This window comes from Triturus cristatus, chromosome 2_1 (genome assembly GCF_964204655.1).
Source record: "Triturus cristatus chromosome 2_1, aTriCri1.1, whole genome shotgun sequence".
Taxonomy (NCBI): Eukaryota; Metazoa; Chordata; class Amphibia; order Caudata; family Salamandridae; genus Triturus; species Triturus cristatus.
Window position 1 is genome coordinate 177,624,518 of NC_140581.1, and position 18,602 is coordinate 177,643,119.

An 18,602-nucleotide genomic window follows, 5' to 3' on the forward strand; every position below is an offset into this window, starting at 1 on the left:
GGAAGTTCGATGCTATGATGGCTTCTTAAGCCGAACTGGGTTGGGTCAAGAAGTCCGCGAGTCACTATGAAGGAGTTAATTTCCATGTTCATCGCTTTTTTCACCATTTTGGTGGGGAAGGGAAGTCTGGATATGGGCCTGTACTTGTTTGGGTCAGTGTTGTCTAGGTTTGGTTTTTTTCAGCAGCGGCAGCACTAATGCCAGTTTCCATTGGAGGGGAAGCTGTCCGAGTTGAACATTAAGTTAAAAATGGTCAGAAGGTGTGGTGCTATAATTTCGGGTTCCAGGTGGAAACTCCTGGGAGAACAGGGATCAAGCGGGGAACCTGATTTGGTTTGGTGTAATAGGTTCATGACTTGGGCTAATGTAAGAGGCGAAAAAGAGGGTGAGTCAACTGAATTCTTTGTTTAGTCAGCTGAGTATATTGCCAGGGGTAAGATAGCCTTGCGTTTGAAGATAATGCCTGTCCCGTAAGATGAGTGCTAGAAAAATTTCAGTACAGAGCCTTGATCAGAAAGCTTGACTAGAGTTGGTGATGGTATTAGCAGGGAGAACTGGAAAGCTTGTTTACCATTGCAAATAGTTCTTCGGTTGAGCCTTTTACCGCTTCAATGGCACTGATATAATAGCGAGCTTTCTAAGCATAAATTCATGTTTTGTAGGTAGCTAGTGATTGACTGTAAGCCTCTCTGTCAGTGGGGTCGTAATGAAGTCTCCATTTACTTTCTAGTCAACGACATAGTTGCATCTGGGTCCCGAGTTCCTCCGAGAACCAAGGCTCTGAGGGCTTGATTCTTTGTTTTTTTCTATTTTTTCTAAGGTGCTATCGAATCCAGAGATGAAGTAATCCATTGTCAAGCCAAAAAATGCTGCCACTCTATTTGAGTCTTTACTGGACGATGAGTGATTGTGGGATAGGGCTGAACTAAAGGCTTCTGAAAAGATAGATCACCATAGGCGGATTGTTTGGCACCCTTTAGGTTGCTGGGTTATGTGGGTTATGCTGAGGCTTAAGGGTGAATGAATAAGACAGCTAGGAAGAGATAATGACATTTGAAGAGAGTCATTGTTGGAAAAATGACCATCCAACAGATGGCCAGCTGAGTGGGTAGCTCAATTGACATAGCATCCGTTAATTCGGGGGCGTCCTTGTCGCACGCGTCTTCCAAAACTAAATATTGAAATCACCCAAGATTGTGAAGTCCGAGAACTGGACTGTTCGGTCCAGTAGCTGATTTAGTGCCAGCATGGAAGCTGCCATGGAGCCTGGGGGATGATATATAAGTAGACCGCTGAAAGAATCATAGTCAGTTATTTGAATTTTGAATGACAGTGCTTCAAGCTCCTTTGAGTTATTTAAGGTAACACAAATTACTTTAAGTGAGCTTCGGTAGATAACCGCAATACCCCCACCTCTTTTGAAGGGGCGGTCTTCTCTGATAAGGAGAGACCGGGCGGGACCGCCATAGAGGGTTCTGGTCCAGATGCTCCGTCTGCCCAGGATTCTGTGATAAAAGCTATATCTATAGTTTGTGTGATGAGAAAGTTGGCACACTCGAGAGCATGTTTAATGAGTGAGCATGTGTTGATTACAGGAAAGGAAATGGGATCAATACCAGAGTCCTGCTGCTCCGCAGACCTTCACAGGCTCCCCTGTGAGAGGAATGGCACTGGAAAATAAAATTAGTCAAAGTTAATGGTAAGATGATAACCACTAAAATGAATAATGGTGCCCGTTTTGAACCGGGAGCCAGGCACCTCCAAACCGAAGCTAAGTGCCTGATGGATGCCTATACGGAAACCAATAGAATTAGCAGTGATTTTAAAGAACTCAAAAATATCTCTTCTGCACATAATTGATACCGTTCTCACCAATTACAGAGCAATACGCAGGCAGCATTCTTTACTGTCTTGTGAAATGTATGTCACTTGTCTTATAATGGTGTAAATGTGCTTTAGAAATACTTATGTTATGCCATGTGCTGTGCCAGCTCCCTGTGTTTCAAATCTATTGATTTAAACTCCTGTCAAAGCTTATTGTAATGTATAGAATCTTTTAGCTTAGGGTATGTTATGTAGTTCCTACAATTCTATATAGGATCTGCGCATTTAGACAACATAAACAAAGGGATTGGTGTCCAGATTGATTCCAGACACCCCCACAGGATATGTTCGCCTGTAGACCAGCTACCTTACAGTGCCACAATGTGCCCCTCTTACCAAGGAGCGTATAGTTTCTGGCAACTATCAAACATGACAACCCTGACCCCTCAGGGATCGTGGAAGCAGTACAGTGCTTTTCGCTCAGTCACTCGTGCTCACTTGGTCTCAGAGAGATACACAGAAGAAACGCTGGGGACGTTTTCAATAAGCATTTATTGAACCAGCGTCATTCTAGTGTAAAATGCGTGTGCTGCAATAACCATGAGCAGAAACAGATATAAACGGTTATAAGCACCAACTGAGTAAACAACAGGTAGAATTCTACCAAAGTGCTCAAACAATGAATATTTGCAGGCCTATAAATACATGACCGTAATAATGCGTACTCCTGCGATGCAACCCTAACTAGATGTACCTAAGTGCGCCTAGGAGGTATGTAGGTGTATAGCCAGGAATAACCTTAGGATAAAGCCAACCCCATTACCTTATGCTGAAGAGTGAAGGACCCCGTCTTGGTCTCAAGAAGGACACCCCGCTTGGGATGTCAGAGCGCTGCTTGCTGGAGTGTCTGCGTGCAGGCACCTCAGCGTCTCGCGTCAGTGTGTCAGCATGGAAGTATTCTTGTCTTCTGGCTTGCCCAGCAAAGATTTAGCCCTTAAATACCGGAAAGGTACCCTCAGGGGTTCTGCCTAAAAGTGTACTGTGGGCATGTCGGGCAAGTATGATGATGGAGGTGAGCCTTATACAGAGTTAATATGCAGAAGATGGTAATCCTGCTGTGATGCTGAGAATCATCAAGCAGAATACACAAGACTAGTTTTCGGAGAAAACCACACGACCGTCATGTAGCACCTAACTAGGTAAAAGGTCAGCTTCAGACCCGTTATGTAGAACAATGGTAGGACAGATGTAGGTGAAAGGTTGTGTAACCACCTAGGTCTATATAGGGGTAGAATGGGGTTCATAACTGGTGTTTGTTGTTCTAAACTTGCAATGAATATTACTATTAGTCCATCCAGGTTGTGGGCCGAGCATTCTCCAAACCCTTTGTGTATTGCCAGATTATTTGGTATTTCATTTAGTTTAGTAAACGCTGCTCTTGACATGCCCCCTGTGGTGTCTCCGAGGAGACTAAGTTAGGCTAACATAAACTGGAGCTTCGGTGATCATTTCATGACGTCTACGAATATCTCCTGCAGGACTCTGATCAGCAGAGTAGATCACTAAGCCATTATCCAGAAAAGACTTATTAGCAATGAGATTGACATGGACTGGTGCTGGTCTGTATAGCTCGTACATCTTAACCAAATAAAAAAATGTTTTATTTCCCTAGTGTAATTACGTATATATTATGCGTAATCCTAAGGTCAAAAACGTGAAAGGAAAATGATTCAACTTTATCAACAATTAAGTAGTATGGCACTTACATGAAATATTCTAAAATTAAGAGTGAACGTTTTGGAAAATTGATAAATAGAAGAGAGTCTGCCTCCAAAGACATAGGCATATGTAGAAATGACCTGTACAGTGGACACATTTAGTGAGTAAGATATAATTCAGACAAAAGCTGTAACTTCCCATTATGATTAGTAAATGGCAAATTAGTTTCTGAAGTAAGGAATAAAATAATCGACTTCTCTCCTAGGACTGCCAGTAATTCTTCACAGCCGCTTCCGAGGATTGGCCAACAGCAGATGGTGCAGCGGCCATTATCAAGAACAGCAGTGAGGACAACCGAGTCTAAACAGCGAAATAAGGAGAGCCCAAAACAGGTGAATGCCAAACTGGTTAAAAGTGTTTGCACTATAGTACATCCATTTTAATATGAATGACATTTACATACCCATCTATATCTGTGTTCAGGATTGCGAATTGATATGGTCCTCTTTCATTCGGGTTACACTGACTGTCTAGTTGCCAGCAAAAGATGGGTTTTTCAGAGGGTTCTGGTGATTTGCAAAGTACTCTTTGCTCTCCTGGCCTCCTCACACAGTGTGCTCTGAATCTTCTATAGCAGGGTCCTCCCAAGGCAGTCCTGGAGGCTGGATCCATGCCAGATTTTTAGCATATCCCTATTCAGATGAATACAGTTATCTTAAATATCTGCCATGGATCCGGCCATCCAGGACCGACTTTGGAGAACCCTGTTCTTTATATAGTTCTATTCCTACTACTGTGTGTATGAGAGCTATTTTTTCTTTCTATTAGGTTTGTATGCACAGAACCTTCCACTAAGTATATTTCAACTACCCTTTATCACTCCTCCGTGTCTTTCTGAAAAATTCAGGTAAATCTGTTTATCCCGTTCAGAGATGAAAAACCCTGAATATATTTCAATATCCATTTCTATATCTTCTGTTCTTATATTGATGAGGCTTTTAATTCCAATTTTTTACAAGTTCTTTGCTGCCATTGTACATCTTAATGTCGGTAAACTGTGAAGCCATCATTGCCTGCTTCGGGATAATATTCAGTAGTGTTATAGATAGGCGTCCTGCAGATCCGTCTGACGTATGCATGGTCTCTGGTGCATTTGCTTTCCTTGACTCAATCCCCTTTTGGGAGGCACGATGACCCCTTCTATATTATAGTATGTAGGTTAATGTCAATTGTATGTTCATCCATCTCCCTTTCATTTGTCTTCCAATCACTTGTTGCCCCATCTTGCTCCTAATAAAATTCAAGATTCCTGGCACTCGAGCAAAATTTGTAGTACCTGCAATTGTTGCCGTGGACCAGAGGAACATTGTCATTCAGTATTTTGACCAGTGCCGGATCAAACCCTGTGGAGGCCCCTAAGCAGTCGAAATTTCAAGGCTCCCCTTGCAAATTATCTCCTAATACGTTCTTATTTTTACCAACCAACAAGTTTAATAAACTACTACATTAACTTAATGCAGTATTTTCTCTAGAGTCTTTAATGTAAAGTTTCTGGTTTTTTCCAGTTGACTTATTTTTTCTATCTTTTGGAAACAATTTATGAGAGCTTGATTTGTAATTTTCTTTCAAGATCAAATCAATATCATTTTGATCCGTTGTCGCAGAGCCTCTTAAATGGAGTGTGGGCCCATAGACTGGGGCCTACTTTGCCTATTTGGTAATCTGGAGCTGATTTTGACATGTCCTAAGTATCTCTCACAGTGAACATGCTATTGTTGATCTGTCTATGGGAGGTTTCTTCTTTGCGACCTCCACAAGATAGATTATTGTAGCGTCACTTGTATTAGTTTGCTTTCTTCTAAACATTTATTGTCCACATCTGTGAGACTGTGAAACCCCTTCCGAAGTCTGCAGCTACTAATCCACTTTTTAGATGATCTCCGCACATCCCTGCCTGGGAAACTGTCGTCTTTGATTTTCTCATATAAATACTATCTCCTCTAAAATCACATCAGTGCATCTTCTTGGTACCTGGAATGGCAAACTTTGAACCGCATAGAACGGTCTGGATTATACATCACTTGTTAAAATCGATATTCTGCTCACCCATGGTGTGTAGTTTTTTAATGAATTCAGGTCTTTCTATGTTTTGGCAATAAGAGGCCTCCTGCGTGTCATTCGATCTGGTAGTTAAATTCTTGGCTTCTCCTTGAGACAGCGGTAGCGATGATCCATAATCAACCTAGATTGTGCGTATCCCGCTATATGTTTTGCTATGCATTTTGGCCCTAGTTCATAAATCCTTTTCCAGGTGTGAATGCATCGTATGCTTGTGTACAGATTATTCACAAATATTTTCTCGCTTTATCAAAGGTAGATTTCTCAGAGGTGTGACTGAGAAGTGTTTAGAGAACTCATCTCCCCCTCAGTCATAATAAAGGGTTGAGTCTCAAACCTTTGTAAATGTATTTCCTAGCAACATCTGGTTGATCCATATATGAGAACTACTGATAAAGTGCTCCAACTTTTGTGTAAATCACAGGGTGACTATAAAAAGGGAGACAGTTAAGACATTTTTGTTTGAGAGCAAGTCACTCAAAAGACAAAAACTAAAATTCTTCACATTTGTTGGGCACACTCTATGTAATGTATGGAGTGCTTCCAAGTAGAATTTCAAAAGGGGCATATGTTAACTTCCTCCGGGACTTCCATGCACTTCCATGGATGAGTTATGCCTTGCATGTCACGCATGCCTTAAGAAGGTCGTTTTATGAATTAGTCAAATTTTTCGTTTTTCTCTACTTTAATCGTTCCCTCTGAGTAGATGGTAGGGATGGAAGATGAAAACATAATCTTGTTAGTATGTTTCTTCAGTGTCTTTTTAGTCTTGGGTTAATTTCCTAGGTTGGTTTACTGGCTGCCAAGGGCATCTTGTATCTTTGTTCTGACCCAGTCAAAACTCACCTCCACTATCTCTGTCACCAGTTTTTTTTTGCTAAATAGTGCATTTAATCTTTAGCTCTGCACTATGTATTTCTTGACCTTGTAGGACTAGATGTACCCTACTTTCAAAGGCTTAGGGAACTCTTTATTTTCATTTTACACCGTTTCCCTCCTGACTTTTTGTGTTTTTTTTGTTCCCTTTTTTATAGGCCTTGGTATAATCCTCTCCGAGTAGACGTTTCACCAGACAACCGTAGAACTGCACATCCCACATACACACAAACATATATCCCTACATGTTCCATGTATGGTGAAGGCAAGAGATACAAGTTATGGGGAATGCAGGCTCCTGAGGTGCAGAGGGGTGCCCAACCCTTCAGGGAGACCCCAGTCCTTGGGAGAGTTGGGGGGTGGGGTCAATCAGATCAAGGCCAGTGAATACCTGTAAGATCTGGGAGACCCAGGGGCCCTCATCACATTTTCCAGGGGTGGGGCTCGTCATTTTGCATTATGCCACTGGGTGAGTGGTCCTTCTTTCTTGGGTGAGCTGATAGGACCACAGGTAAAAAGACCGGTGCCGCAGGACTGTAATCTCACTGCAGTTATCACCAGTGACCAACAGCATGGTTTGAGAGGCAGTAACTACTCCCTCAAGATGGCGTCATCCATGGGTGTCCTCCTGATAACAGAGTAACGCTCCAATGACGACAAAGCCTAGGGCAACATGGAGCACCCGAGGTTGCTTTACCTGCCTGTCGAGCTAGCAGGAGCAAAAAACTGAAAGAAACTGAAAAATGGCCAAAGTGGGAATATTTTTGAAGGAATGCAGTGGAATTTAATCCCAGCAGAGCCAGGCCTGACACAAATGGATTTCACCCTGAGGTTTAAGAGCTAGAGTTGTTGTTGAGTAGCTTTCCCTCATCACACAGGAAGACACCCTCTTTGATGATCTGTTGAGGCTGCTTTGGCATAAATGAGGTGGCGCTTCCACTAGCATGGGTCCATCCATCTTGCGACGAACTACGGAGAGCGCCTTTCATATCCATATAAATCACTGCAGCGTATACTTGAATCAAAACACCAGCGCGCTTTATTGGAACAACAATTCATTGAGCATCTGTGCTACAACTACTTGGGTTAAATGTTATGTCTTCCATGCCATTGAATATGACGACATAACCGAGTAAAGCCTGGTTTCCACATGTCTGGGAAAATTAACTTTAATTTACAATAAACTTTGCAGCCCCGTCTTTAATTGCAATAGATGTGCACATCTGTCTGTTGTCATCCTCTGTGCAGTCGGAACGGATGGGAGATGGGAGAGTTTTTAGATGTTTATTTTGATTTTACTTGCTAGTTTCTTCTGTATTTGATTTAAACTGTTGACCGGTTTTTGGGCTGCAGTGCTAACAAGTGTTTTCAGGCTGGTTCTAGGGAAGCTGAATACAGGTACTGCGATTTAAACTAATGAAATGAGGACTATGAACTATCACATTTTGTCTCCGATACGGTAGAATAGAAGTGTTTTGGAGGCAAAAGTGTAATCTCATTCCATGATACTAGCAGTAGAATGATGAAAGGCGGAGTCAGGCCCACCGACTATAGTAGCTGTAAACTTCTTCTTAAAAAGGAACCTGTGCAGACGAACCTTTCGCTATTTTAACTATTTCATTAATCCTCCAAAAAGAAGTGGAAACGTAATTAGCATCATAAGTGCAAATTCACCCAAAGGATTCTCTGCCGGAGGCGTTACTACTACCAATCTAAAATAAGGTCACCATTTCTTTTCGGATAATTATATGTTGCCACCTGTTCCCTTCACTCCAGGTGTAAGTACAGCTAATACAATCACCTTGACACACTGGAACACCATTCTTAACCGCACGTCCATCCCCAAAACCTACCCTTCATAGTAGGCCTCTCTGTGAGCCTTTACTGAAGCAACCGAGATCAGCAAAGAAAGCAACCTCTTCTCGTGCTTCCAAAAGCGCTTCGGGCCTTGTCGGGATCATGAGACGCTATGGAAGTGCAACAATACAAAACAATAAAATACAATACATCTCTAGATAAAGCCATTATATGATAAATTAGGCCATTTTCAGTGCTGGATCACTATAAAACATTTATTTGGAGAGACCCACACAAAAATGTAGGCAATATTCTATTGAGAAGAGTCTTTTGGCTGGTCTGAGTTCAAGAGCGTTTTGGTTTACTAGGCCTTTCTTATTTTTTTATTGAGTTATTTTTGCTCTTTTTAATTTCACCTGCAGAGGGGGCCAGCCATCTGTCTGACAAAGTTATTGTTTTGGAGTTTGAGAGAAGGGCTTACTCAGTTCTACTGTCCAAATATAGCAGGGTGGCAGAACATATCACTAAGGGCCTATGAGAAATTGGGTTACTGATTGAGGGTGACAATCTACTCAAGCAACAATCACAATTCTTGTCAGGGTGAAACACAAGCAAAACCTCAAATTAACCTGTGCTTAACACTCTGGTGGCTCGGCTCAAAAGCAGTCAGGCATAACTTAGAGGAAATGTGTAAAGTATTTATACAGCACACCAACAGTAATAAAGTGACAACACAGCACCAGAAAAATCCAGCACCAATTTAGAAAAATAGAGTAACATTTATTAAATTATTTGACACTAAAACGAGAACAATCCAATTAGTAGCACCAGAGATAAGCATTTTTAACGATTTGGGTAAAAATATGATTATCTAGTTACAGGGAACAAGTTAGTTCCGAGAAATATATCTTAAATCCTAGTTGCAGAGTGTTGAGCCATGCAGCAGCGGTCCGGAGAAGCAATGCAAGGTCTTTATCGAAAAATGCAACGTGCAGCTGTGGTTCTGATGAGGTACGAGGGTGGCAACGCGTGCTTGCGTTGAGGCTGCATTCGGATTGGAGGCTGCGAGGTCCGCATCGAAGATGCGTAGTGCAGTGGCGGTTGCGATAAGCTGTGCAGGCTGTGATGCAGGTTTGCATCAAGGCTGTGTTGCGCTACACCGGTCCTGATGAGGCGCTGTGAAGTGCTGCTTCGGATTTGCATTGCGTTGTGTTGGTTCTGATAATACCACAGCTGGCCTGTCAGACAAACCTTTAGCCCCTCTTCAAGAGTCACAGAGCTGGAGGGGAAACACTTGGGGGGTAATCCAGGTGCAGGGTCAAAGATCTTTGGAGCCTTTTCTGTCTCTGAGGCTCTGATCAGGAGGCCAGCCATCTAGCTCTTAGAATCACACTCTGGGTGTGCTGGGTTCAAGGTGCGGGTCCAGTCTTTCTCACTCAGGCAACAGGGCAGCAACGCAGCAGGGCAGCAGAGTAGCAGGGTACTAAAGAAGTCCTTTTTGCAGCAGAGCAGGACAGCAGTCCTTTTTCTGAGGCTTCCACAGGTCCAGAAGGGTACTGAAGAGTTGGGCCTGAGGATTCGCTATTTATAGCTGGTGCCCACTTTGAAGTGAAAGAAGCTTCTAAAGTCCTCCCCTTACAGAGTTGTCTAGAATTTCCTGCCTCCCTGCCATGTCCCCAGTTTGTCTGAGGGCACCAAAGATTTGCGTCAAACACTTTCTGAATGGGCTGAGGCAGAGTCTTTGTGATGTGCAAGTGTGGTAGGTGAACTCTCCGCCCGCCTGCCCCCATCAAGTCAACATCTATTCCTCCTTTGTCTCATTGTCTCAGAGTAATAGACAAAGACCAACTGCCAGCTACACCTATTCATGTGTCCCAGAATACAGGCTACCAGCACCAAATGGTTAGGACAAGAAGATGTCAAGTTTCTAAAAGTTGCATGTTCAGAATTGTGTCTTAAAATCCAACGTTACCATTAAGGAGCGTTTTAAATTCCAATCCTTTAGAGACCCAACTCTACTTGCTTACCTGCTACCAATTGAAAGGTATCACTTATTAAATGTAATAAGGTAACCCAATGTTATTCCATGAGAAAGGGAGGCATTGTAGTACTAAAAAACGAATGCAAGCGTTTTTCACTACCAGATGTAAAAGTTAAACGTACATTCCCAAGGTTTTAAATACACTGCATCCTACCCTATAAGCTAGTTAGGGCCTACCCTAGGGGTGACTTATATGTAATAAAAGGAAGGTTTGGACCTGGCGAAAGGTTTATGTGGCCAGGTCAGAATGGCATGTTACAGCTGCACATATTTGCTCCAATGTCAGGCCAGGGCTATGTTTAAAAGGATACTTGAGTGGGTGGGCCAATGAGTGCTGCTGGCCCGGTAGTAGCACTTCATCTACAGGCCCTGGTTATATGCAGTAGCACTTTACTAGGGACTCACAAGAAAATTAAATGTGCCATCTGGGTCTAAGCCAATGTTACCATGTTTAAATGAGAGCACACAAGCACTTTAATGTTGATTGGTAGTGGGAAAATGCACAGAGTCTAAAAGCCAACAAAAACGGGTTGAGAAAATAGGAGGTTTAAGGTAAAAACGTTTGGGTGTGACCTTGCAGAGAGGCCCAAGTCCAACATGACCCTCCTCCAGCCAAGGTAGAGTAATCAATACCTTTAATGTGTTTACCTGCTGATGTGAATGAACATGGAGGAAGGACTTCCTATCGAGTGGCATTTGTCTGTTCTATTCTCCTCAAAACTCAGTTCTATCTCTCGATCTACACTTTTGTGAGCCACTGGACTGACCCATGGAGAGCCCATCTACTCACTTGTGGACCCCATCTGTGAAGCAGCAAACCTTAACTTGCTCACAGATGCATCCCAGTAGGCAGACAGTACCACCACCATGGCCAACAAAGTTATGTGGCCCATTCTGCCCCTTGGATCAGACTTCTGTCCCCAACCAGTGGAATTCGCTGTCCATAAGGACAGCATCCAACAGATACCATTGGCAGGTGTCAGTGTCAAGAGCCAGGCCCCGGGCCATCCCCTGCCATGTGGAAACTCCAAGCGGGGACATTGGTTAGGCCTCCCCTCCAGCCTTGGGGCTGGCAAGGAGTTTCCCATGAGCTCAGAGGGTTCTCTGACCTCTGAGGTTTCTCAGTGTGGGGGGCAGCATTCCTGGTTGTTAGGGACCCTACATTCATTCTACCTCCCACCAGTCCCCTTAGAGTGGTATCCTGAGACTGGCTTTTCAGCCCAGAGTTTGTCCCGTGAGGCTGAACATAGGATGGGGTGAGTCCTTCCTCACCCAGCCCCTACATCTGGGCTTCCCTACCCTCCACTTGGGAGTGGTACCCCCAGAAAACTGTACTGTCAAGGCGCCCTGGGAGGCCATCCATTCCAGCTCATCAGACAACAGGGCCAACTCATTCCCCAGAATGCAGTCTATGGGCATCTGGGGACTAACTATGACCCTCCTCTAGCCACCTCCCCACCTCACTATACCAGGGTCATGGGGCAGAAAAAGTCCTGCCCCTGGACCGGAGTTATTCAATCAATCAATCAATCAATACATTTATAGAGCGCGCTACTCACCCGTGAGGGTCTCAAGGTGCTGAAGGGGGGGTGTTGTTTACTGCTCGAATAGCCAGGTCTTGAGGTGCTTCCTGAAGGTGAGATGGTCCTGGGTCAGTCGAAGGTGTCCGGGGAGGGAGTTCCATGTCTTGGCGGCCAGGTAGGAGAACGATCTTCCTCCGGTTGTGGTTTTGCGGATCCGTGGGACGATGGCGAGGGCAAGGCTGGCGAAGCGGAGCTGGCAGGTGGGAGTGTAGAACGAGAGGCGGTTGTTGAGGTATTCGGGGCCCATGTCGTGGAGCGCTTTGTGTGCGTGGGTGAGGAGCCTGAACGTGATCCTCTTGCTGACGGGGAGCCAGTGCAGGTTTCTCAGGTGGAGAGTTATGTGGCTGTGGCGAGGGATGTTGAGGATGAGTCGTGCAGAGGAGTTCTGTATTCGCTGCAGTAGTTTCTGGAGTTTGGCTTTGGTTCCTGCGTACAAGGCGTTCCGTAGTCCAGTCGGCTGGTGACGAAGGCCTGGGTGACCGTCTTTCTGGTTTTGGTGGGGATCCACCGGAAGGTCTTTCGGAGCATGCGCAGGGTGTTGAAACATGAAGAGGAGATGGCGTTGACTTGTTTGGTCATCGTGAGGGAGGAGTCCAGGATGAATCCCAGGTTGCGTGTGTGGTCTGTGGGTGTAGGTGCGTTGCCCAGCGCTGTGGGCCTCCAGGAGTTGTCCCAGGCGGATGGGGATTGTCCGAGGATGAGGACCTCCGTTTTGTCTGAGTTCAGTTTCAAACGGCTGAGCTTCATCCATTCCGCGACGTCCTTCATTCCTTCCTGGAGGTTGGTTTTGGCGGTGGCTGGGTCTTTGGTGAGGGAGAGTATCAGCCGGGTGTCGTCGGCGTAGGAGATGATGTTGAGGTTGTGTTCGCTTGCGATGGCGGCGAGGGGGCTCATGTAGATATTGAAGAGGGTTGGGCTGAGCGAGGAGCCATGGGGTACGCCGCAGATGATCTTGGTGGCTGTGGAGCGAAAGGGAGGGAGGCGGACTCTCTGGGTTCTGTTGGAAAGGAACGAGATGACCCAGTCCAGGGCTTTTCCATGGATTCCAGTGTTGTGTAGGCGGGTTATTAGGGTGCGGTGGCAGACGGTGTCAAAGGCGGCCGAGAGGTCTAGGAGGATGAGAGCGGTTGTTTCCCCATTGTCCATCCGGGTTCTGATGTCGTCCGTGGCTGCGATGAGGGCGGTCTTGGTGCTGTGGTTGGCTCGAAATCCGGATTGGGATGGGTCGAGTGCGTTGTTTGCTTCGAGGAATGCAGTCAGTTGTTTGTTGACGGTCTTCTCGATGACTTTAGCCGGGAAGGGAAGGAGAGAGGTGGGGCGGAAGTTCTTACCCTACATGGCCAATGTACTGCAATGTACTGCACTGGAGAAACCAGCCTTTCCACTGCCTTGGTGTGGCTAGCCTCTATGTCCCCTCAAAGCAGTGACCGGGTCCCTATTCACCTTCACCTGGTGGAAGTGACGACTTCTACCCCTCATGGATCTCAAGCTCACCCTCTAAGTCTATCTCCCAGCTAAGGAAGTTCATTGCAAGGTATATGACCTGCCCCTGGGGTATACCTTGTCCTAAGGCCACATTGGCCACTCCTGTAGAATTCCAACCAGTGTGTGTGTGGGTGGGGGGTCCTCCTGCTTGTGTCCTAATTGGGAACACTCAAAGCAGCAAGGTTGAAATGGGGCACCCTGAGCCTCCATCCACCCGAACCTCCCCACTGTTTCTGAGAAGGAGCTTGGAAACCCTTCCTCCACACCTTACTCTGGGGCTTTTCTGGGTCACTTTGAACCACCCCTCACTCTTCTCGGGGGAACCTGAACTACCCTTCTTGGAGTCACTCCCAGGTACCTTCTTGGACACCCTGGTACTAATCCAGGGGTATGCCTCCTTAGCAAGGCCCCTTTGGTCAGTGAGCTTACTATTCACTAGGTATTGGTGCAGCTCTGTAAAACAGGCATGTGCTCTCTCAGTATGACATTAAACAACCTGAATTGAGTAATCAAGAAAATCCATGCGCGACTGGTTTGCCAGCTTCTGGCTGTCCCTAAATCTCATGTGGTACTTTTCTGGGGTGCCCAAATTTGGGGACAAGAATGGCTTTCATGGGGGCATAACTCATCTGGTCTCCTAGTGTGAGAAGGGTGTCCCTCCCCACTCTGGGCATATGTTTCCAGAACCTCGCCCCCCAATACTCCGAGACCCTGTGCATCCTTAGGGTTACCTCATAGGATGAGACTCATTTGTCAATATCATCCCCCATCGAATAGCTAGGCACAGGTCTTAGGGGATGTTGACCTTTTTGTTTCCATTAGACACTGGTATCGCTGCCAACATTACTGCTTGATTCTGCTTGCTTTGCTTTGAGTTCAAGATCCTTAAGGCTCCTCTCATGAGTCAGTCGCTCCAGAGCCAGCTTCTCCTCCATTTTGAGTTTGGCCATCTGCTGCAGGAATTCCCTCTCGGCTATCCTGTCAGCCAGCTCCTCTGAGCACAGACCAGAGGAAGAGACACTGCTTTCTGCCCTGCCAGTAGGCTCCATTCCTGGGGCTGAGTTGTCCTTCTCTTCCGTGTGCTGCAGCTCAGGACCTACCGGTTCCAAGGTCCTCCTCGTGCTCCTGCATACCCTCTTCCTCATCCTGGTCCTCTGTTGTTGCCAGCAACTGGTAAGCCTTTGCCCAGGCCCTCCGAGCCTTCTGGAGCTCCAGCTTTCTGATGCTCTTGGTTGGAAGCCCCTTTCCTTACATAACTCCTTGACCTCAGCCACAGTGTAGCTCTCCAGATTGATGAGCTCAAATTCTATTCTTGCAGATATGGTCACAGGCACACACAGTCAGGTAGAATGAGAGAGAATTTGGAAAAAGCAGAAAGGGTCAGTCACGGAGAATTTAAAAAGAGGTTCAATGTGGTATCAAACAATTTATATGCAATTTTAGTATTCCACATATCGCTGTAAGGCATTGTACAAACATAAGTACTAAATCCCACCACTAAACACCAATGTGGGAAATTAGGTTACTGGTTGAGGGGGTGAAACCCTACCCAAGCAGCAACCTAAAGTCTGGTCAGGGTGAAACACAAGCAAAGCTCCAAATTAACCTGTGCTTAACCATCTGGTAGCTTGGCACAAAAGCAGTGCAGTTTAGAGGCAATGTGTAAATTATGTATGCAGCACACAAACAGTAATGAAGTGAAAATGCATCACAAGAAAAATCCCACCCCAATTTAGAACAATAGAGTAAAGTTAAAAAAATTCTTTAACACAAAAACGACAAACATCCAATTAGTAGAACCAGAGATATGTATGCAACTTTAAAGATTTAGGTAAAAATAGTGCTTAAAAGCCCAAAGTGACAATTGTAGTTATCCAGTTGAGCCGGAATGACAGAAAGGGCCCATATCGGAGATCCAGGATAGAAGTGGGGGGCCCGCTGTAGGCCCCCAAAGTCCCTTTCTGCCAGCCTTTTCATGGCGGGCACATGGAAAAACTGTTACTTCCATACAGACTGGAGCCGCAGGCGAAGTCGCAGCCCAGCCTGCCTACTTCTCCCAGGACTGGGAGGGAACAAATAATGCCCTTTCCAGAGAGTGCCTGCCTCCCCACCCACAAGGCTTAGCGATGCACCAGAAGGGATGAGGGTGAAGTGGGGAAGCGGCGGAGCCTGTGCCCCAGAGCTGTTCTGACTGGACAACACTACTTTGTTTTTTTTTTTTTTTTTTTTTTTTGAAACCGTTTATTACATTTTAAAAAGGTTACAAGTATGGGCCTACAACCATCCGGCCGGCCGCTAGAGTGGCAGAAGCATATGACATACATACAGTAAGAGTCTCTTGGCGGTGCAGATCGGTAAATCAGGAGATATCAATAGCGCAGGCCACATAACTCCAAGCCCACAATACGGTTTCCTTTTTTCAAAACAAGACAACACACGAAAGAAAAAAAAAAAACCACACCCGCAAGGCAACCCGCCATCCAAAGTGGCGGCACGTGCTCCTTAAGTGGGGGATCCCAACCAGCAGCCAAACTCTGAAGAGGGGAATGGGAATAGATCAGGGACTGGGGAACCACATGCCCGTGGCTGAGGGAGGGGGTCGGCTAGGGGGACGGAGCTGGTGAGGCGGCCGGCAGCAGTGGCGGCTCACAAATACCCCCGCGATAGGCGTTCCAGGGGCCCCAGATTTTCACCCACGCCCCAGGCTTACCCCTCGCCACATACACTACCTTTTCACGAAACATACACCAATCCATATGTTCTTTCCAGGCCAACACCGCTGGGGGCCTCTGGGATCCCCACAATTGAGCAATGTCACGCTTAGCTATCATATATCCCAGAATCACCCACCGCGTCTGCGGGACCGAATAGTCATTTGGTTCCCACACATTCAGCAAGCATCTCCTCGCTTCAGGCAACAGCGCAACACGCGTCACCACACGCAGGACCTCATGCACACCACGCCAGAATCGCTCCACCTGTGGGCATTCCCACAGAATATGCATGAAAGTTGCCAAGGTACCACAGCCACGCTTACACAATCCGTCACCAACAAAGCCCATACGTAGAAGCCTTGGCCCCGTCACGTAAACCCGGTGGAGGATCTTAAGCTGGACGAAGCGAAGGCGAGCCGGGATGGCCACCTCCTTCGGAGAGGCCACCGCGGAAATCCAGTCCTCGTCGTCCAGTTCCAGCCCGTCGGCAACCCAGGCCTCGCGGAGACTAGTCAGCAGGCACGATCTGTCGTTGATCAGTTTTTTATATATAAGGGAGATCGTGCTGTCTGGGACATGGCCATCCAGCACTCTGTCCTCCAGGGGGGAAGACTCCGGAATGGACGCGACATCAGGGAAGACGGAGCCCAGCGCGTGGCGGACTTGTAAGTACCGAAAGTACTCACTGCCTTGCAGCTGAAATTCCGTCTGCAGCGTCTCAAAAGTTTTGAATCCACCCCTCGTCCAGAGGTCTCCCACTGTGCTGATTCCGATCGTGTCCCACTTCTCGAAGCCCTTCGATGTCCACAGGGAGCCCAACCTCTCAGACGCATATAGCGGTGTCGCCCGGGTCAAACGGTCCTTCCACCCCATAGCTGCATTAGCCGCGTGCCAGACACGCACCATGACACGCGTCGGTCCCGTCAGACGGGAGTCGGGCGCGCCAGAGTAGAGCGCTCGATTGTAGTCGCCACCGGGCAGGAGCATCTTGTCCATTTCAAATGCCGGGTTCAGGGCGGGCCCGTAAAGGCCATGATTAATCGCAGCTAGCTGGGAGGCCCAGTAATACCGTTTAATGTCCGGGAGGGCAACTCCCCCATCGTACCACGGGAGCGTCAATTTAGCCAGAGCAATACGCGGCCTCCCGTCCCAGAACAGGCGCCGCTGCAGGCTCTCCACCTCACGGAAGTAGCGCGCCGGAACCAAGTCCATAGTGTTCTGAAGCGCATACAGAAAGCGCGGCAAGGACATCATCTTAAACAAGGCCGCTCGGCCAAGCGGCGAAAGCGGAAGACGCCGCCAACGCGCAACGTCCTCCCGCAAACGCTGGAGGGGGGGTAGCAAGTTCCGCTCGTAGCGGGCCTCCGGGTCGAGAGTAATATATATACCCAGGTACCGGAACCCCTGGGAGGCAATCTGGATCGGGCAGTCCCGTGGTAGGGCCGGAGCCTCCCCGGAAAGCACATACACGCAGGATTTCGCCCAGTTGATGACAAGGCCTGAGTTACGACCGAAGGAGCGCAGAACATCAACCAGGACAATCAGCGAGTTACGCGGGGAGGCGAGATACAAAAGGATATCATCGGCGTAGAGGGACACGCGGTCCTCATGCTCGGGGGTCCAGCGGAGACCACGGATAGAGGGGTGCCACCGCAGCCACTCCGCCAAGGGCTCCAAGGCCAATGCAAACAAGAGCGGTGACAAGGGGCAACCCTGACGCGTGCCCCGCCCCAGCGCGAAGGGGGCCGAGACTCGCCCATTCACCACCACCTGCGCCAATGGGCCCGAATACAACAATTTGACCCAGCTAATGAATCCTGGTCCAAATCCAAATTTCGTCAGCATCGCCCAGATGTATGGCCATTCAAGCGTGTCAAACGCCATAGTGGCGTCTAAGGACGCCAAGATGGCCGCTCCCGCACAAACGGGACACGCGCGAGCACCCCGTGCAAGCGTCGCAGATTAAGAGCCGTGTTACGATGGGGTATAAAGCCAGATTGGTCTTGGTGGACCAAATCGCCCACCACGCCAACCAGCCGGTTGGCCAGTACCTTGGCGAGGATTTTGGGCTTCGCGTTCAAGAGCGAGATAGGCCTATAGGATGTAACCCGCTCACGGGGTCTCCCCTCCTTGTGGATCACCACGATTGTGGCCAGACGCTGGTCCGGCGGGAGGGAACCCTGCGAGTGGGCCGCCAGGAACATCGCGCGCAGGTGGGGCGCCAGTACATCCGGTCGCAGCTTGTAAAGCTCGATGGGGATACCATTGGGGCCCATGGCCTTGCCGGATGCGACCGAGCGAATAGCCAGGGCAATTTCGTCCGAGGTGGGAGGAGCGTCCAGCAAATCCCTGTCCTCCACCGTAAGGGAGGGCAGCGCGATATCCCGAAGCAGGGCATGGGAATCTTCCTCCGAGCAGGGAGAGACCGGGGAGTACACCTCGCGG

General features: G+C 47.5%; 1 protein-coding gene across 2 annotated transcripts in view; it reads left to right on the forward strand.

Annotated features, from left to right (window-relative positions):
- Positions 1 to 18,602, forward strand: part of KATNAL2 (katanin catalytic subunit A1 like 2) — a 296,166-nt gene that overhangs the window by 109,374 nt on the left and 168,190 nt on the right. For both annotated transcript variants that reach the window (XM_085629413.1, XM_085629423.1), the window contains exon 5: positions 3,809 to 3,935. In XM_085629413.1, the coding sequence (XP_085485539.1) occupies positions 3,809 to 3,935 (127 nt within the window). The remainder of the gene's footprint in view (positions 1 to 3,808; positions 3,936 to 18,602) is intronic.